This window comes from Camelus bactrianus, chromosome 12 (assembly GCF_048773025.1).
Source record: "Camelus bactrianus isolate YW-2024 breed Bactrian camel chromosome 12, ASM4877302v1, whole genome shotgun sequence".
In the NCBI taxonomy this organism is placed as follows: Eukaryota; Metazoa; Chordata; class Mammalia; order Artiodactyla; family Camelidae; genus Camelus; species Camelus bactrianus.
This window is the reverse complement of record NC_133550.1, coordinates 49,728,819-49,749,815: the sequence shown is the minus strand read 5'-3', so window position 1 is coordinate 49,749,815 and position 20,997 is coordinate 49,728,819. Positions and strand designations below refer to the sequence as shown.

Below are 20,997 nucleotides of genomic sequence, written 5' to 3'. Positions count from 1 at the left end.
GTTTTGGATCATGTTAGCATGCTAGTTGACATCTTTCATCCATCCATCTACCCAACCTTTCGTCTTTCCAGTAAGCACTGGGCATCCATAATGTATCATATCCTGATCCATGATAAAGATCAAGTCATTCGATAAACATTCAGTTCTAGGGGAAGTAGGCAAGTTTAAAAGTAATTATGATTTGATATGATAAGTGACATAAGGGTAATATGAAAAATGTGTAACTGGAGAACACAGGGGAATTTAATTCTTTCTGTAAAGGACCACGTGACTAATGTGTAATATTTTGTGTTTTTCACTCATCCTGCCATGCATGCTAATTTACAGGCTTTTAGAAATATTACCCTAGTCTTTTGGTTAAAGATGGCTTCAGTTTGCCTCAGTCAGAGCAACCATTTCCTGCTCTTTATGTTATCAAACATCTGAACGAATGATTGACATCTTTACAGTTCAATTTAATATTTGGCATTTTGTAGACTATAATAATGTAATATAAAAACAAATGCTGATATTTTAACTTTATCAAATGCTTTGATAAATTGGTTTTCTCCTAGTGAATTAACTACTATATTATTTTTGTATAAGACTATAATTTTTTAAATATTTAAATTATTTAATGTTTACTACTAAATTTGAAAAAGACAGCTAGTTTCATTTCTGTTGGCTAGTTAAAGCACTATTAAATTATTTATAAACATCCTAGGACAAGTTAATATAAAAGTTAGAGGAGTTAGGCATTTGAAAAAAGAATGCTCTATCATGTTATTCCATAAAGTTACTTTGGTTACTAAGTGATGGCCTGAAATTAGTCATCATACAATGAGTTATGAAATTATATATAACAAAGTTTAATATTTATTCAAGAATTGTTTATTTTGCCTACTTTTCCAAAACACTCCTCACATAATCCATAAAAACCTAAGAATTTGAGAATAGTAGAGATTAAATTATGCACTGCAGTTTACTAATGTGGATTGATTTTATATTTTAATCTAGTTTTTAAATAAGGTAAATTTCAGTTGTCTCTGTGGTGTTAGAATCATCCAGGGCTTTTTCAGATTGATTTTTCTTCTGCATCCATTTTCTATTTCATATGTCATGAAAGCATAGAAAGTAAAAATACAAATGTGCACACACAGAATTAAGAAATACTGTTCTTCATTCATTTACACGTTAACAAGATAAGTTTTACATGACCATTCCAAAGCCGGCTTACTGGTATTTTCAGAGCTGGGTGAGGGATAACGGATATGCTTTATAAAGTGTGCCTGTGCAGATACTAAGTCATGTCACCCAAACAAATCCGTGAGGGAGGTGACCTACTGCATCTGATTAACCTGCTGACTGTTTCAAGAGTCTGCTCAAATTTTGAGTCACTCTTGCATGAAGTGTAAGAGGTCCTTGACCAGGATAATTATTCATCTCACATAAGGATATTATTTATTCATCCTGATTTCCAAGCTTACACTTTGTAAATTCATTTTCTCTTGAACAAAAATATATCTTTTTTATAGCTATTTGTTAATAGTATTCATAGGAAAAAAAAGTCATATGGTATACAAGCTTTTTGTTTTTTGTTTTTTATAGATTTAAATTTAGAGCCACAAATGTCATGGGACAATTTACTGACTCTGATTACTCTGATCCTGTTAAGACTTTAGGTAAGACATACTTTGTAGTTTTATTTCATTTATAATCTCAACATGCTAATCACCACTGTAACATTCGTTAGTAAATGTATTAATCCGTGACTGAATGTTCTCAAGTATAAATACATTTCAAGGTTAATTATCTAGACTAAGGAGAAAATAGTATTTGAATATTCTTTTAAGTGTTGGATGTTCCATCTTTTCAGATCTCGACATAGATTTCAACATGATATTTGTTCTAGGCTGATGTGTACTAACACTATACTAGGCAAGTATTTATTAGTCTGTTTAATATGTAATCTTATATGTAAAACATTTTTACTTAATACAAAAGAAAAAGGATTATGGAGATTCTTCCTGAAATAATCCTAAGAACTACAGGCTTACCAGTCTTAATTTTATTCTTTCTAATCAACTCTTTCATGAGTTTTTCAATTATAGCCACCCAATTAGGCCTGAATAAGACACAAATACAATTCAGTCAGATGCAAGTATGTTTCTTCCTCCTCCTCCCCCACCCTCCTATCTTCCTCCTCTTCCTTTCTCTTTACCATCATCTTAAATAATACTAAATATTCTACGCCAGACACTCTAGGGCTCTTTGTTTGTATTAGCTGATGGAGTCTTCACACTTACCCTTTAATTTAGGTCATTGGTTTTCACCCAGAGTGATTTTACCCTCCAGGGGACATCTGGCAATGTGTGGAGTCATTTTTGGTTGTCACAATTGGGGGAGGGGGGCACTCAAGCTTCTGGCATCCAGTGGGCAGAGAGGCCAGGGTGATGCTGTGTGTCCTCCAGTGCGCAGGACAGCCCCTCCAGCAAAGACTCATCTAACCCATAATCAGTGGTGCTGACGTTCAGAAGCTTTGTTAGGTGCTAATGTTAGTTCCACTTTATAGATGAGGAAACCAAGGCCCAGATTCAGTAATTAAGTGGCTCTGCCAGGATTCCAGGACACATTTCATAACCATTACCCTACAAATACAGGATTGAGACCTGGATTCCAATCTTGGCGCTGCCACTTGAAAAAATAATTTAATTTCTATAAACCTCAGTTTTCTTATTTGGAAAACGGTGATGATAGTTATCTCCCTTGAAAGAGTTAAATAAAACAATATAGGTAAAGGTATTAATATTTTATAGTTCATAAAATTTTAAATGTTTAATAGCTTCTTTTTGGATATGTTATAATCAAAGATTTAAAAAATATACTTCTTTAAGGAGAAATTACTTTCATAGGATTTCTCTGAGTATATCACACCTTTGTTTCCTCTGTATCAAGCTCCAGGAGTGTGGAACTTTATGTGTTGTTCAGATCAGAGTATCTCATGAATGCAGTAGATTTTACTGAGTTGTGGCTGGAAGAAGATGGATTGTTCCACCATTTCCAGTGAGAAATTCTAATCTGGTTGTGGATCGTTGGCTATATAAAAAGCCAGCTTCTGATGCCTCCACTTAGTTAAGGAAACTTTGGATCTTGAAGAAATAAAGAAGGGGCACATGGTTAGCTACATAGTTGTTTACAGAGGAAAAACACAAATTTTGTTGGCCGTCTGCTTAATTCCATAAAATCATTGCTTTAATTTTACCCAATAATTCAATCATTTTAAATTGGCTGACTAGACTTATGGTTTTTAAACTGTCGAGCGTTTCTTCATTTGGTAGGTAAGTTTATCACACCCTGACCCCACCACTGTGAGGTAAATGTTTTGATGGCATCAACATAATTTCCTTTAGGTTCCAGCGTTCAGAAACTATGTATTACCGCAGCTAAACGGTGATCCCCGTGGGTTTACCAATGGAAGATGAGAGACGTAGAACAAGTGGATGGCTCATGTGGCTCAGGGAGGTGACACTTCGTGGAAGCAGAGCGAGAAGAGATGCCCCTGCTGTGCTGTCTGTTGTGTGCTAGTCCTCTCAGAGCTTGCTGGTTCCATACAGATTGTTGATATGGGGACAAGTTCAACCAATGATCTGAAATGAAAAGTTGACACTTCTAGGGTAACAGGAATGAAAGAAGAGGGAGAGCCAGGCTCAGGAACCGTGGTATACGGGACCTGATTCCTCAGATTCTGCCAAAAGGCTTCCCTTTGGCCAAGGATGGGCCTCATCCAGCACTTTGGCAATAGGTGGTCTCAAGGTGTTCCTCGGCAACAGTCTTTTTCCCTTCCTTCCACTCAGCCAAATTTGTGGAATACATTCAGTAATTCTAGAAGGTAGAAGAAATACACCATCAGTTCTCTGGGTCCAGTTTTGGAATCAGAACCACTCCCACCCTAATCACCCAGGTGCTGATGTTCGGGTGCCCTGGGCACAGCAGGAGACGAGGGGGGTGTGAGATGTGGAATGAAGGGCAGAGCGCTGGGTCTCGCCAGAGTTAGAGTAGGAGCGATCGGTGAAACTCAGACTGCACACAGTGGGCGGGAGGCCGCTGGGTTGGTAAGGGCTAGCGACAAGGAAGGGTCCTGTGTATCTGTGATTAAATTTTTCAGGGTTCATGTCATATGTAGACCAGTGACACAGGATAGCCTTTCAGGCTCCTCCTTAGAGTGGTCGTCCGTGGGCTCTCTCCTGATGGATAGGCTTTTGCTCTGTAATGCTTACTTTGGATTGGCATGGAATTCTGCTACATGGATAGTCACTGGTAACTAGTAGAACAGTGCCAGGCAGGATTGGAGGAAATAAGAATACAACCCTGACTTGTGGTGAAATGAAATGTTCATATGTGGAACATGGAGTAGACCCACTGGAACAGAATTCCTCGATTGCCAGTCATGTTGCTGGTTAATGGATGTAACACCATCAGTTTCTGTCCTCACATTAGTTTTTCAGCTGGATATTGGATATTGTGGTTCTGTGGACATCAGATTCACTCTGGTGGGTTGAGCACCAAAAGACACCCTTCAGAAATGGCTCTGGTCTATGACTGGCATTAATAAAAGACCAGGGAGCCGTAGAGTTTTTGGAAAAAGAACATGCTGAGGAAGACAGTAGAAGTGCTTTAAAAAGGAAATGAAGTTGACCATTTCTACAGAGGGCAGTGGTCAATGCGAGAATGATGCCACGCGGTGAGAATGGGGGAAGCAAACAGAAAAATGCACTGATGTGATGCCCCTGGTGTCATCATAGGACTACAAAGGATGTTCGAGTCCTCTTCTTCTCAGATGTCATGTTTTGGGATATATGACAGCACTGGCATCAAGCTAGTGGCTCCTAACATTTCTAACAAGCCTGCCCAGCACTTATGTGTGTATCTCAGACTTCAGTAAAAGAAGTCCAGGTCCCATGTAGGTCACCAACCCACCACTGGATGTACGTTCATTCACTGGTACTTAGCAGACCATAGGCGATGAGCTTCAAGTTGAGTTGCCTATCAACAGAATCTTCAGGATTTAAAAGCCTTCGCAAGGCTGTGTTTCTAAGTTAGCAAATGGCATGAACTTATTTTTTTAAATTTTTTTTTGGGGGGGGAGGGAGGTAACTAGGTTGGTTTGTTTATTAATTAATGGAAGTACTGGGGATTGAACTGAGCGTCTTGTGCATGCTAAGCGTGCGCTCTGCCACTGAGCTGTACCCTCCCCCACAGCATGTACTTCTAAGAGCGTTTTGTTAGTGGTTCTGTCGGAGATATTATTTGGATGTTCAAATTAGGGGCAAAAGAATCACTGATGAACTAAGAGGTTAAAGTTTAGTGAAAAAGGCTAACAAGCTAAGTGCAAAGGGGCTAGATGGGGCTTTGCTGAATAAGGATGAATAAGGTGGAAGGAGAGTCTGCACATAGGAAAATCTTTATGGCCTGTAGGAATAACAGGAAGTGACATGTGCTGTCATTTTAATCTGAAAGAACTACAACTTGATTTTTGTTTTCACTCAGGATTGAGCATTCACATTTTTGTTAACCAAATTCACAAGAATCCTTCGTAAATGCTTTTCAAAAATCCTCCTCAGGCACATCCGTTTAGGGAAGCGGCTTGTAGGCAATGTTTTGATTGCAAGGTTTAATTAGAGAGGATTCCTGTGATTTGAAAACCAGACACTCCTTTCTGCACCTCACAGGGCTTCATTAAAGCTGAACAGGATGAAACCTTAAACCCCATGGCAGAGGCACTCTGTGATTGTTTTCTTCTGTCATCACACTTCTCATTTAATTACTTTGCTAACAAGGAAAAGTTCCAATATGCTCACTTAGGACAGAAATAGGGAGTCACCATGTATTGTTTGCAGGAAAAGGATCACTTGCCTCCACGATACCAGAGGAACAGGGGAAAGTTTTATGACGCTAATGAGGCAGTGGTAATGTGACGATGAACCTCATAAACTTCAGTCAAACCTGCATTTTTCAGGCAGTTTTGGCTTATATGGAATGTTCATAACCTTGGGTTAGTTACTTAACAAATTAGCTTCTGCAATCTTATTTCCAAAACGAGAATAATAATACCTACTTCATAAGCTAACTGGGAGATTAAATCAGACAAATGGATAGATTAATGAATATGAAATGTTATTAATAAGGATATGAAACATTATGTGCCAAGCCCATTATGGGTGTTTTTCTATATAACCCCATGTATTTTTCACTACAACCCTATCACGTGATTTCGTATTTATGGGTATCCCCAAATTATCGGTACGAACTCTGAAGCTGGGTCGTTAAGTAACTTGCCCAAGGTTACAGAGCTGGGAGGTGGCAGCACGAGCTTTCTGACCCTGACAGGCTGACTCGAGTCAGTGCTGTGCGCGGAAGCACTGTCCTGCGTTGCTGGAAGTCACTACGTACCCAAGTACCTTCCAGTTTCATTACTATTGCTGATTGCTCTGTTCCCACAGACCTCCTGTCCTTACTGGACCATTTTCTCTTCTCAACATTTTAAGTTATTTCTAGCTGTTCTCTTTTCACCTTCTCACCTTAGCCTTTTTGAGGCTAACATTCATACACGAGTATGCTTTATTTTTACACAAAAAGATGCAGTGCCTTTTTGGTTTTTGTTTTTTTTTTTTATGAGTAAGTGTGACTTTTCTCTCCATCTTGGAAGCCACTGTTTATTATCTGCTTCTAATATACTGCCAATCTGATGTGAAAATAACATTTATTTCAGGGTATTTTACATTTCTTGAATTATGAAATTGAATGACTTTTAGTACAGTATTTGAATATGCTGGATGGTAATACTGGCCTAAAAGAGAACTTTTTATACTTAACTTCTGTTATAAGAACTTATTTTCTTTTAAGATTAATAATATTAAGAGGACGGTTCGTGTACTGTGTACTCACATCGAAAGCTAGATGTTGTCCTGCGAGCTTTAGAACTTACTCAGTTCGTTTCTTCTTAGAGATATAAAACTGGCTTAAAAACTCAGATCTAGATGCTGAGTTTAAATAATAATTTTAATCAAAGGATAATACTTAGGAAAAATTAGGTAGTGCCTTGTAACTATAATCTGCTTACGGTCGCATATTCTGTTATGCAAATAAAACATAGTTTGACCTTTCATAGGATTCTAAGGCTAGTCAGGAAATGACTTGTGATTATTACAAAAAGAATCAAGTTTGTATTTTCATGTGAAAGAGTTCTGTTTTCTATGAGAGGATTTAGAGGAGTGACTTCATGCTGTCCTGGTCATGCTCTGAGTCCACGCACAGCAGTGAATCAGCATTTGTACTGGACTGTCATGGTACATTTTGTCCTTTCCTCATAGTTCCACATAATACATGTGCCCAAAGGATTACCTATTGTTTATTAATACATTACATGTCATCTCCTCACTTCCCTTGGCTAGTGCTTTGAAATGGTAATCTAATCTGAAAATTTTTTATCGTCTACGAAATTATTTTTTTCCCACCGGCTTCCAAGGTCCGGTGGCTCAGTACTACCTGATAAATACGATTCTTTAGCCATCTTCATGTTTCTTTTCCCAGGAATATCCAAGTAAGAGTCAGCATGTGAAATTCGTAAAGCAGACCATTCATATTGTATGTAAAAGGTGCATCTAAAATATTTTGTAAGCTACATGCTCCTTTAGAATCTTCTAAATTTAGCAGGAGAGTCCAGATGACCATGAAACTCTGATAAGTGTTTCAGATTCCAAATTCATTAAAATCTACCAAGCAGAATAGCCACAGGGACTCTTTCATATCATTAACATTTCATAAGCACCAATCCTGGGGAGAAGATGAAGCATTAATCCCTGCATATTTCACAGACAGTTAACCTATTTTATTTTGTCACTTGACTTTTGATATTTCCTAAGGTAAAATTTTAAATCATATAACTTAAAATTGGTTGTAATTAGTTGTATCAAAAACAAATGATTAATAACTTGTATATTCTTATTTGGCTTAATATCTGATCTTCAACCTGAAAATGTTTAATGTCTATTTCAAAATTAGTATTTTTATTTATTAGTAAATTTAGAAAATTTACTTACTGACTATTTACTATGTGCCTAGTACTATTCTCAGAACTTGGAATACAGTTTTGAATAAAACAAAGACTCCTATCCTCAGGGAGCTTACATTTGGGACAGATAACAAATTATAAGACAATAAATAAATGAACTATATGTTACCAGGTAATAAGGGCTATGGAGTGAAGAAAAAGTAGACCAGGGTGCAGAGGATGTAGAAGGGGGAAGGTGGGAAGTAAGGGAGCTGTAGCTTTCAGTCTTCAGTAGGGTGATGTCTTAATCTGCTTGGGCTGCTATAACAAAGTATCATAGACTGAGTGACTTAATAGAAATTAATTTTCTTACAGAAGTCCAAGATAAGGTTCCAGCCAATTCAGTACGTGGTGAGGGCTCTCCTCTGGCTTGCAGAAGGTCGCCTTCTCGCTGTGTCCTCAGGTGGCCCTTCCTCAGTGTGCACAGGGAGGAGAGAACTAGCTTCTTGAAGTATAGTCGGTTTACAACGTGTCAGTTTCTGGTGTAGAGTATGTTTCAGTCATATGTATACAAACATATGTTTGTTTTCATATTCTTTAGTCATTATCGGTTATTCTAAGATACTGAATATAGTTCCCTGTGCTATACCGAAAAAACTTGGTGTTTATCCGTTTTATATATACTAGTTAATATTTGCAAATTTCAAACTCCCAATTTATCCCTTCCTACCCCTTCCCCCTATAACCGTAAGATTGTTTACTATGTCTCTGAGTCTTTCTGTGTTGTAGATAAGTTCATTAGTGTCATCTTTTTTCTTTTTTTAGATTCCACATATGAGTGATAGCATATGGTATTTTTCTTTTTCTTTGACTTACTTCACTTAGAATGATGATCTCCAGGTCTATCCATGTTGCTGCAAATGGCATTATTGTATCCTTTTTTATGGCTGAGTAGAATTCTACTGTATAAATATACCACAGCTTCTTTATCCAGTCATCTGTTGACAACAGTTCTATAGGATTAGGGCCCAACCCTTATGATCTCATGGAACATAATTGCTTCTTTGCTCCAAATACAGTCACACTGTATTAGATTTTAGAGGGACACATACATTCAGTCTGTGAGAGGTGGTCAGTATAGGCTTCATTGAGTAGGTGATTATTTGAGCAAATCCTTGAAGGTAATGAAATGGCTACCCAGGCAGATGTACAAGAGAATTACCTTTCCAGGTACAGGCAGAAGCTGGCCAGAAGCCCTGTGTCAAGAATGACCTAGTGTATTCCAAGAACAACAAGGAGGCCAGCCTGGCTCCAGAGTAATGAGCAAGGTGGAGACTGGAAGGGAAGTCAAAGAGGTAACAGGGAACCAGAGAGTTAATGAGGGACCAGAGGCCATTAACTGACAGCCATAGGCCGTTAGAAGGACTTTGGTTTTTCTCTGTGAGAGATGAGGAGGATTTTAAATAGAGAGGAAATGTTTCAAAAGCATTACTCTTGCTTCTGTGTTAAGAATGTTAAATGAGAATAGATGGAAACAGGACAAGGATGGATACAGGAAGACTTGTTAAGTGTCCATACAAAATTCATGTGAAACAGGATGGTGGCCTTGATCAGGATGCTTGCATCAGAGGTAGTGAGAAGTGAACCGAGTTACACAAAAGTTCTGGATGGTATAATGAACCTCCATAGACCTGTTAAATTTAGTTAATTTCTACCACTTTGCTACATCTCTTATTTATGCATTTGTTCTTTTATTTCTGAAGTATCTTAATCACAAAAAGCATTATATTCCATTCCAAAATACTTTAGCATATTTCTCCAAAAAGTACATTTTATCATCTCAGTTAAGTAAAATTAACAAATCCTTAATATATAATACTACATATATTTTCAACTCATCCTCTGATTCTTTTTCTTTATAGTTTGAATCAGGATACAAGTAAGAAGTTCATATATTTTTGACTTGTGTCTCAATCTTTTTTTTTCTGTTTTTTTAAAATATATTTTTATTGAAGTACAGTCACTTTACAATGTGTCAATTTCTGGTGTACAGCACAATATATTTCAGTCACATAGGAATATACATACATTCATTCTCATATTCTTCATCATAGGTTACTATAAGATATTGAATATAGTTCCCTGTGCTATACAGTATAAACTTATTATATATGTGTGTGTGTGTGTGTGTGTGTATAAAAATTAGTATCTGCAAATCTCAAACTCCCAATTTATACTTTCCCACTCCCTTTCCCCCCTGGTAACCATGTTTGTTTTCTATGTGAGTCTGTTTCTGTTTTGTAAATAAGTTTGTCTTTATTTTATTATATTTTTTTAGATTTCACATATTAGCGACATCATGTGGTATTTTACTTCACTTAGAATGACATTTTCCAGGTTAACCCACGTTGCTGCAAATGGCATTGTTTTATTATTTTTTATGGCTGAGTAGTATTCCATTGTATAAATGTACCACAGCTTCTTTATCCAGTCATCCATCACTGGACATTTAGGTTGTTTCCATGTCTTGGCTATTGTAAATAGTGCTGCTACGAAGATTGGGGTGCTGGTGTCTTTTTGAATTAAGGTTCCCTCTGGATATATCCCCTGGAGTGGGACTACTAGATCATATAGTAAGTCTATTTTTAGTTTTTTGAGGAATCTCCATACCGTTCTCCGTAACAGCTGCGCCAAACTGCATTCCCACCAGCAGTGTAGGAGGGTTCCCTTTTCTCCACAGTCTCTCCAGCATTTGTCATTTGTGGACTTTTGAATGATGGCCATTCTAACTGGTGTGAGGTGACACCTCATCATAGTTTTGATTTGCATTTCTCTGATAGTTAGTGATATTGAGCATTTTTTCATGTGCCTATTGGCCATTCATATGTCTTCACTGGAGAATTGCTTGTTAAGGTCTTCTGCCCATTTTTGGATTGGGTTGTTTGTTTTTAAGTTGTATCATCTGTTTATATATTCTGGAGATTAAGCCCTGTTCAGTCTCATCCTTTGCAAATATTTTCTCCCATTCCATAGGTTGTCGTTTTGTTTTGCTTATGGTTCCCTTTGCTGTGCAAAAGCTTGTAAGTTTAATTAGGTGTCATTTGTTTATTTTTGCTTTTACTTCTATTGCTTGAGACTTGTTCTTCCTTTTCCCCCGTATGCCATAGACTCATTGAAGCAACCAGGTGAGCTGTCCTGCAGGAGGTCCCATATTCCGAATTTGTCTGTTGCTTATTGGTGTCATTTTATTTTTTACTCCATCTCCTACTTCCTTATAAATTACAGATAAGATCTAAGGGCTTGAACATTCACAGTCAACATTTTTGGCAGGGATGCTTTATAGGTGTTGCTGCCTAGATGAACATACCTCACCTCAGGAGGTGTATAATATCTGGTTGCCACAGTTTCAGTGATCTTAAAATCGATCGGTAAGTTTAGTGCTGGTGGCAGCATGATCCTTCATTGTAAAGTTGGTTTTTCCTCTTGTTATAACAAGCAGATAATCTGTGAGGTGATAGTTTGACATTTCTGAAATATCCAAGTTCTTACCAACTTTCCTTCTTATCATTTAAAGATGTATTTATGATTGTTGCCTGAATCAGTTATTTAATTAGTGAAAAATTAATTTCTAAATTTTAATTCTTCCACATTTATTAAATAGAATTCTCCTCTAATGAAGAGCTTTATTGCCTTAACTAGGACTATTTTTTTGACTTCATAAAAAACAGTTCTTTGAGAAAGAGAGGGAGGAAAATGCTTAATTTTCTCCCTTTAATTAAAGATGTTTAGAGTAAAAAAATGGTGATTTAGCTATAACCAGTGTTTACAAATTAGTATTTAATTTTGATCTCTCTTTCATTGAGTAATATTATAACTAATGGATTTTTATATATTGCATCTATTTCAGTCAATTCCAGTTTTTATTCATTACAAAGTTTAAATTGTTCCATCTTTGGCCAGTAGGAACCTCTTCAGGATGCTCTGTTGTTCTTCCCAGACCTTTAGTCTTTGATGGCTTCTTAGCGTTCTTGCCCCATTAGATGTCCCATATTCCTTTTGTTCCCTGATCACACTTTGGAATTACTCTCTCTCCAAGTTCCCCTGGTTTCTCTTAGTGAAAAGTGTGTATCCATTGAAAACACAGATTTTTGATGTGTTCTATGAGAGAAAGAGAAAGTTAAGTATGATTCCAAGGTTTTTTGCCTGAGCAATTGGAACAATGAAGTTGCCATTGACTAAGAGGTGGAAAGATACAGTTGGAAGAAGGGAAGTATAGGAGTTTGGACATTTTGATTTTAAAATTTTAATTACACTTCTAAATAAAGATTATAGTAGGCAATTGGACATGCAAGTCAGGAGTTCCATAGATCACAGTGAAGTAGTCATCATCACATAGATGGGAATTAAAACCATGAGGCTGCATGGACTTACCAAGGGTGTGAGTTTACACAGAAAACAAGAAGAGGGCCAAAGACTAAGCCCCAAAGTTAGAAGATCTAAGAAGAAGAGAAACAACACATTAGTACATTTTACTAGCCTTCTTGAGAAATATGCCAAGAAAATATTCCTCTGTATTTTGAGACCCACTATAGTACTCCATTTAATAATAACTAATGATAATGTTATCCTTCTTCCTCTTCAGGTGAAGGGCTTTCAGAAAGAACTGTAGAGATTATACTTTCAGTCACTTTGTGTATTCTTTCAATCATTCTTCTTGGAACAGCCATTTTTGCATTTGCAAGGTAAGATTTATTTGTACTTACATTCCTAAGATGTTTTATGGACATCATTCAGTCAGACAGCAGCCACCATGGTTACTTGAATGGGAAACATTTAATAAAAAGAACTGTTAAGTAGTAGAAATAGTTAACTACAAAGTGGGTAAAAGAAAATAGTAAGGGACCAGAAGTAGCAAGTGCGACACAGTGGCTGCTGTCTCTAGGCTAAGGGAGAGCAGACAATAAAGGAGCAAAGAACTAGAAGTCTCACTCCTGTTTGACAGGGAATGGCCACCAAAGGCACATGCTGCCTATCACCTATCCTTGGACCAAGAAATTTGACAGAGGAAGGGGCTGGAGCTGTTTTGTAGAAGCTCCCCATCATTATTCATTATTGGAGGGTAGGCAGGCTGGAATCGGACCGTGGAAGCAGCCCACTCTTCGGGATTATGTAGGTGGGCTGGAGCTACTTGGATCATTCACTGATGGAGAGAGTATGAACATTAAGAGGCAGCTAGAGCTCATCTGGGTGGGCTGCTGGGCTCCCACCATGAATAATGCACCACTTCAACTCTCAAGGGCAGCGTGTCCCTGTGGCCTTGCAGGATCACTGTAGTGCCCTCTATTGACAAGGCTTAACATCCTGCCAGTTGGCAAAGGAGATATGAGGTATGTTACAGAGGCTCCTCCAGTATCACAGGGCAGGGCAAAGAAGGGTGGGCGTAGAGCTGAGACACAAACACAAAAGCAGAAGGTGTCAGGCTTTCTACATCTTTTCAAATAATCTATAACTCTGACAGGTTTAACTGAAAGTATTTCAACCAGGTCTAAATTTTAAAGTTTATACAGAACATTTTTACAGTAAGGACACCACTTTAAAAACGTCCCATTTCTTTATATGATAGGCCCCTTTCTCATGTTTACTTCACCAAAATGTCTGTACTATGTTTTCTAAGTGTCCTTTCAAATTCTCAGTATCAGTTTCTTAATCCCCCTGTTCACAGGACCTCAGAGGAAATCTTAGTTATGATCCTAAAGTCTAGTTTCATAAGGTAGATTGCTGAGTTAGACACCTTACATTTGTAAAAATTACCATTACACGAGGTGCTATTTTTATTTTATCTGAAAGACTGTCATCCTGTATTCTGTATGCCATGCATGCTGTTTCATCTTCAATGTTTAAAATTACCATTTTGCTGGATAACTTAAAGGGCTTTTCCCTATCCCAGTGTTCTCAGATTGAGCCTGGAGACGGTAAGAGAACATGGTTATTTTAGGCACTTGTAAAGCTATCTTGTGTAAGATGTGGTCCTTGTCCCTGAAAGATGTGATTCCACCATATTCATATTGTTTTTCTGCTCTAAAACAATTTTTTTTTAACAGGATGAACTCTCTGGGGGGCAGGAAATGGCCCCTTCATTCCCTACAACTTTCCTGCATACTTCTCTGTAGCCAAGAGTGTCCCTTCTTGCCTGAATATTTCTTAGGTTTTTAAGACAACTGATTTTGTTCAATCAACCAGAAATGTGCTTTCCCCTTCTTGGTCTGGGACACTCCAGTCAAATCCTACTTTCTACTTCTCTAAATACTAATAGTTGTAATCACTTATATAGCATTTTGTAACTAAACAATTACTGTTTATGAGTTGTAACTTGAATTATGTTTTTTCTACATTTAGATCCTGCTTCTCTACTAAATTATGTCCTTGAGGATAGGGAGTATATTTCACACTTTATCATCATCTTCAACACAGGATTCATAATAAATATTAAGTGTTTGGAGTACAAAAGATAGAATAGCTAAATATTACTTTGTAATATACCATACTGTGTCATAGAACAATAAGCATGTACAACAGGGCTCAAAGTGAAGAGACTTGGATGTGATTCTCAGATCATGTGACTTGTTTTTAAACCTGAGTTTCCCAGTTATATGTTATATTCTTTGGTTCGATAGATTATATATAGGATACATAATTATACTTAGATGTTATATACTTGAAAATATTTTTATCAAAAGCCAATGAGATAATTCAAAACACATTTTAATGCATCTTCACACATGTAAAAATGTTTCATGTGTGTAACAACAATCGAGTGTTGCCTTTTAGCACTGGTGCTGACGGCAGTGAGCTATTTCCACACTGGCATATTTCCTTTCTATGACAAATCTATGAGACAGCTTTGGGGGAGGAGAAATTAGCTCCCAGCCTCAGTTTCATTTGCTCTATATTTTAAATGTACCAGTGACTCAGAACTATCTGAAACAAAACTGCATGTCAAAAAATTATAGTAGAATGCATTCTATGGAATTAAAACAGGAAAAAAGTTGAATAGCTATAAATTCACAACCTAATCAGAGATGTGATCCCAACACAAAAATTATTTGACTAATGTCTTTACTTAAAAAGAAAACTGAATCTAATGTTCTATCCTTTCTATGCTATTCCCTTTTGGGACTTGACTACACTCACTTTAGAATTCGACAGAAGCAGAAAGAAGGTGGGACATACTCTCCTCGGGATGCAGAAATTATCGACACTAAATTCAAGCTGGATCAGCTCATCACAGTAGCAGACATGGAACTGAAGGACGAGAGATTAACGCGGTGAGCACACTCCTCTGGGCCAACAGTGGTCCAGAGGGCCCAGAGCCATGACCCTGTTCTGACCTATGCTTGTTGGAAGTGTTTGTGGGGCTCCTATTTACACAGGTCACAGAGATCTTCTTTCAAAGGGTGACCTCTATCTTCTACACACTTCTCACTGGTGTTCAGAGAATCACTTAATCTTCCTAATACTTTGAGTTGAATATGAACCTTGGACTATAACATTCAACTAAGCTTTTTTCCTCCCTCCTCCAGATAAGTATTTATACACATTAAGACTTTAATATTTTAGATGTGAAAAAAAAACTATTGGATTTTTCTGGAGGTGTCCACATTTTAATCACAAATTTAAATTAAATATGTAACTACTTGATATTGTTTGTATCATTTTTATAAAAGCCTTTCTTGTAGCTATTTTAGTATAAAAGTATAAATTGTGTACCTAAAATGCTTAGTATTTAAGAATTAAGTATAAAGTAAAAATTACCTTTGAAAAAGTAAATATGTGTGTACTAAATATTAAGTGTTATCAATATGTATTGGAAATAGTAGAGTGCTTAGTTGTAAAGAATAAGTAATTTTAAATTCTTTTAAAACCATTATAAATTTTTCAAAATGTTGGCACATTTGAAAAACTTATACCTAATTAAGATAGTTTTATTAAGAATTTGATGAATTATCAGGCTGTCTTAAGTTCACATTCTTACAGGATGGAACATTTTGTGATGCTTGCAAGCACATGACAGTTGTTACAAGGTACCTGGACAGCTATGTTGAACTTTTAGAAATTATTACTCAGTCTGAAAATATGGTAATATGGTAAAGGTCTTACACTTAAAAAGGAATTAATCATTTATAGTTATTTACCACAGTTAGTCTTCACCTAATAGACTAAGTGCAAAATTATTTCCAGCATATCTAAAAATATCTAATACGTGCTATAGAGGGAACAGTCATTTGATAAGCAAAGTCCTTCCAAATGCTACAGAATGAAAGTTATTCAGTGTTATCAGTAAATTACAAAATCTGGTTTGCTGGATATGGAAACTTACTTCTTTATATTTAGATATGTACATTTTTAAATCTTCTAATATAGGTTGTTCCCATCCAACCTGGATAATGCTCCAAAGACTATGTGTAAGATGGTTGTATATTAAGCAGGATAGTTTTCTACATAAACGATCAGATTTTTTTTTTTACCCGAGATTTGCAGGGTAACTTGCCAAGGTTAAATCATATCACAGCAACAGCAGAGCGTTCCTAGTACTGGGCTACATCCCAGTCCTCAGAGGGTCGTACTGCATGCATAGTACAAGGAAGTTTCTTCTCCTTTCCCCCCCGGGGGCCACCTGAACACCAGGAGGATGCGCTCCACTCCCTGTCCACACTCCTTTCTCAGTTCTTTGTGCCAGTGCCACAGGGCTGGGAGCCCCGTCTCAAATTTTCTTCTACACGTGAAACCGTACAAGGGATAATAAAACTTTAATTCTCTTGGTGCAATTAATTTCAGATTTTTGAACAATTTATTTGAATCTGTTCATACTAAAATGTGCATTTCTAAGTATGCAAACACAGTTAACAGCTTTTTAAAAAAAGAATCCGTATTAATCACCTGTAAGTCTTTAGTAAGGCCTGTAGGAGATAGAAGTGAATGAAGCCATTCAGTACTGGAGAAAGTATTCTTTATCAAGGAGGTTACCATCCCAGGCAGGCTATGGTAAGTTCTGTGTATTCTCACAGTTTGCCTCTTCCTCCACTTCTGAACACAGCCCTTATCAAAAAGGGGTAAGATACTGTGGGCAAAGACTGTATAAATTATTATTGGGAATTTATAATTCAAGGACAGCCTTACTTAACTTTGACTCATTTTCATACTTCCATGTTTGTTTATATTTATATGTCACTTTCTTTATAAAAGGATCTAGAGATGTCTTTCAAGCATATTTCAAATAATTGTTTTCACATTTAGAGAAGTTGTATGTTACCCCTAACCATAGCGAAGTTAGAAATTTTAGTTTCCATGCTTTTTACTTTCTCACTTGTTTGTTATGATTCCAGTGATCACGTCTGTAAAAACTTTACCTGTAATGCCAGTGGCACACAGCACTATGCTTTGCTTGCTTTATTACAGACATTTACTGCAGTAACTATCAAGCAGCTCAGGTATTCTCATCCCAGAGCTCCATCTCCAGCTTTACGATTTGAAGGTTTCTCATATTAACAACGTCTCTAATACATTAGACACAAGACTTTAAAAAAAAGAATAACAGATCATAACTAGCCTTGTGCACAATGCGTTAGGTGCTGGAAAATCTAACTCTATTCTAAACCATACATACCTGATGAGGGTGTAGAGCCACAGAGACCGATGACAGATTCTGGAGTTAGACTTGCACGTTGCTGAGTAACTTATACCACACGTCTTTGTTATTTGCAGGAAAGAACTCAGAAAATTTCCTTTAGATCTACCTAGCTGACAAATGCTCTTTCTTTTCCTTCCAGCCTGCCCACCTCCTTCATGCTAACTGGACTTGCAACTTTCCCCAGTGTTATATCTCATCACCTGTCTATGACAGAAATGATAAAAGAATGTCTAATCAATAATTAAAATACTAATTTTAGAGAGCTAGCTAGTTGACCAAAAAAAGTCATTACAATGTTTGATGCTAAATCCTCTTAAGGATTTAGGGTTTTATGGTTAAATTATTATATCTGCCTGCATATTTATTTACAAGATTTTTCCTATATTGATTTCATTCTACCTCATTTCACAAAGGGTCTGAAGCTTTCTTTCATACTTCTTCCTAAGGGAGAATGTAATTCCAAAATTAGGTGCTCTGTAACTCCATGAGAACATTCAGGATTAAGCCAAGGTGATATCTTTACAAATGAGAATTTATAACATTATTTCATTATGCACATTTTCTATATAAGTTTAGAAAGAATATTTAATATCTGGGCTCATCTATTACACATTCAGCAGATTAGAAAATAACTCTTGGGGTTTATTTGATAAACAACAAAATGGTATTTCTTGATGGCTCCTTCAAAACATAGCCGTTAACACACTGAAATGAGAAAGGTTTCTAGAAGGAACTATTAGCCAGAAGAGCTTACACACCCAGGTAAACTGCAGACCTGTCGCTTTAAAGTTGCTGAGACGAAGGAGCCCAGCAGATGGCTTTTATCTAATTTAACTGTAACAGTGATTACCTTCCAGAGAGAGTTCTAACACTTTTAAAATTAAATAGCCCAACAGAATTTTCACAAGATAAAGATTCTACTGGCTAAAAACATTTATTATCTCCTTTTTACACTTAATTAAAAGTTTGGTTTCTTTTGGTGACCAAATCAGAAAAAAACAGAGTAACAGAATAATATTAATCAATTTTACTAATATTCTTACTTGACAGACACTGTTTCTTCCCCTCCTCAATCTTCCCCCTAATGTTATGCCTTGTTCCATGCTAGTTATTCTGGCTATTTTAAGAGTATTTTTCTTTCTTTAATAACTTTAAATTTTCCATGTTGAATTTTTATTAAATATATGTGTCTTTAAGAAGCTTACCATTTAAAAGAATCCTATGTATGTGTTTTGTAAACTGTAAATCAGAGTACAGTTGGTATTATTGTCATTTATAATATTTGTAACATTAAAAATGACCCCAAGCTACTTTCACGTGTAGGGTTTGCTAACATGGTAACGGCTGCTGTTCATGAGCCACTAATTACCATGTAGTACATTTTGTATGTAATGGTCTCACTCAACTTGTTCAGTCGTTTGTGGTAGGTGTACTTTTATCGCCATTTTACAGATGAAAAACAAAAGATGCTTAGAGGATTTAAGTTACTGTCCAAGGTCATACCTCTAGTAAATAGGACATCCAAGATGATGGCCCATGACATTCTGAAGTGTCAAGATAAACTTAAAATTATGTGTGTGTATATTTAACTCTGAAGCACTCTAAATGAGATCAATATAAACCTTCTTAAAAAGACAAAGGCCCACACTATCCTCCTTCAACTAGCATTTTTCTATGCAGAGGATGATTCTAAGGGAAGAACTGCTTCTTTGGGATTATTTATTTTCTAGTGATATGGGGCAAAGGAATGATGGCATTTTAGTGTAGGTTGAAGCTTGAAGAAACTGGAAAACCTTTAGTAGTGTAATTCTTGTGACTTCAGAAAGAATGCATAATATTTGATATATATGAAATTCTGTGTAAAACTGATAGCATTTGAATTGCCATCAGTTCTTTGACAGATTCTGGTCATTAATTTTACTTCTGTCTTAAACTACTTTGCAAGCAATGCTGAAAAGATGCAAATCCGGATAAGAGATATCTGACCAAAACGTGAAATTTGGGACAAGAAATGTTGAAAAGTAGAAGAAAGCTGAAGATATTTAATGTTCATGTTCTTGTAGTAACAAATCAAAACTAATGCAGCGTGTGTGTATGCTAAATAAATGATGAATCTTTACTTCCAGATACTCTTCATTTTTCTTTAGGCGAAAGGAGATTTTTGTCATCCAGTAAGTTACTGTGGTGAGGGAGAACTCTGCTGTGATTACTTTAATCTTGCCAGGTGGTGTGCTCTGTATTTTAAAATACATGATATGAAGTGTTTTGTTGTTTAATGTGATTTTTCCCCCAAAGCCAAAAAAAACCCAAAATACTCTGACCTTTCTACTTACAAAGTGTCCTCTACAATAGTGCATGCTCTTGCCATGGTAAAGTTAACCTTCACGAAATGCACATTGTGAGTCACAATGTGCATGTCCTAAGAATTTGCTGTGTTCTTATCTTGTGTTAACTTTGATAGTGAAATAAGTTTTTACCTAGATTTCTCCCCATGCTTCTTTCTTATTATTACCCTGACACAAGCACTGAGGTCTCTGTCCGACAGATGGAGTTGGGGTTCACACTTTATCACCTGCAGTAGCTGAAATGAGCTTGTGTAATGTGTAAGGACCAAGGTGATGACATTTTCCATTCTCTGACTCGGGCATACACACAGTGGCACATTTCATAGAATACTTCTACCCTGACCAATGGGGCAGTCAACTGCAGATGCTTTTAGCACCCTCCTAATGCTCAGAAATGCCCTCTGTATCCCAGCATACAGATTGCTGTCTACATTCTCAGGGCAGTACAGCAAAATGCCAGCTTGACCAGGGAGCCAACAGTTGACTGAGTGCCCCAGAGATACACAGTTTCTTCATGTAAAGGATATGAATGGAAGCAGAGAGTGAAAATGTATTTGACTTTAAAATCTCAAATCTGCTGCAGAGGAGCCAGTCCCTCAAGAGCCCCAAGGCAGGTGGAGCCAAGACCCAACATTCTCATTGACCATGAACAGTACTCAGCATGATTAAAACAGAGGAAGCCAGGACTATTTCTACTCTGATCACACTTAGCATTTCGGAATCATACTTACCTTGTCTCACTTCTTATTAGCTAATTGCCAAGCTCCCACTGACAAGATTAAAATCATTTCATGAAGACACATTCTCCCCAAAGGACCTGCTTGATCAAATGCAAACATTTGTTCAAGACACCCCTGAGCTAAAGCTTTCAGTGATCTCATCACACATAAAATTTCCATTTCCAACTAGCACTCAAAGCTGACCTCTCAACATTC

The 20,997-nt window shown here is 36.8% G+C and overlaps 1 protein-coding gene and 1 long non-coding RNA gene across 28 annotated transcripts in view; one reads left to right on the top strand and one right to left on the bottom strand.

Moving 5' to 3' along the window:
* The window catches only part of LOC105072018 (uncharacterized), an 87,408-nt gene that overhangs the window by 7,888 nt on the left and 58,523 nt on the right, over positions 1-20,997 (bottom strand). For 17 of the 23 annotated variants that reach the window (XR_012510820.1, XR_012510813.1, XR_012510817.1 and 14 more), the window contains 3 exons: positions 12,461-12,525; positions 8,906-12,187; positions 3,418-3,861 (listed from right to left, as the gene is read on the bottom strand). This is a non-coding gene — a long non-coding RNA (uncharacterized LOC105072018). Of the gene's footprint in view, positions 1-3,417; positions 3,862-8,905; positions 12,188-12,460; positions 12,526-12,792; positions 12,847-17,693; positions 20,880-20,997 lie in introns of all 23 variants that reach the window. The other 6 variants (XR_006726333.2, XR_006726329.2, XR_006726326.2 and 3 more) reach the window with 4 other exon arrangements.
* The window catches only part of PTPRQ (protein tyrosine phosphatase receptor type Q), a 220,239-nt gene that overhangs the window by 165,512 nt on the left and 33,730 nt on the right, over positions 1-20,997 (top strand). For 3 of the 5 annotated variants that reach the window (XR_012510803.1, XM_045519424.2, XM_074375351.1), the window contains exons 51-53: positions 1,588-1,661; positions 12,672-12,771; positions 15,226-15,354. Coding sequence is in view for 4 of the 5 variants with exons in the window: in XM_045519424.2 (XP_045375380.2) it covers positions 1,588-1,661; positions 12,672-12,771; positions 15,226-15,354 (303 nt within the window). In the remaining variant the exon portion in view is untranslated. Of the gene's footprint in view, positions 1-1,587; positions 1,662-12,671; positions 12,772-15,225; positions 15,355-19,843; positions 19,889-20,997 lie in introns of all 5 variants that reach the window. The other 2 variants (XM_074375349.1, XM_074375350.1) reach the window with 2 other exon arrangements.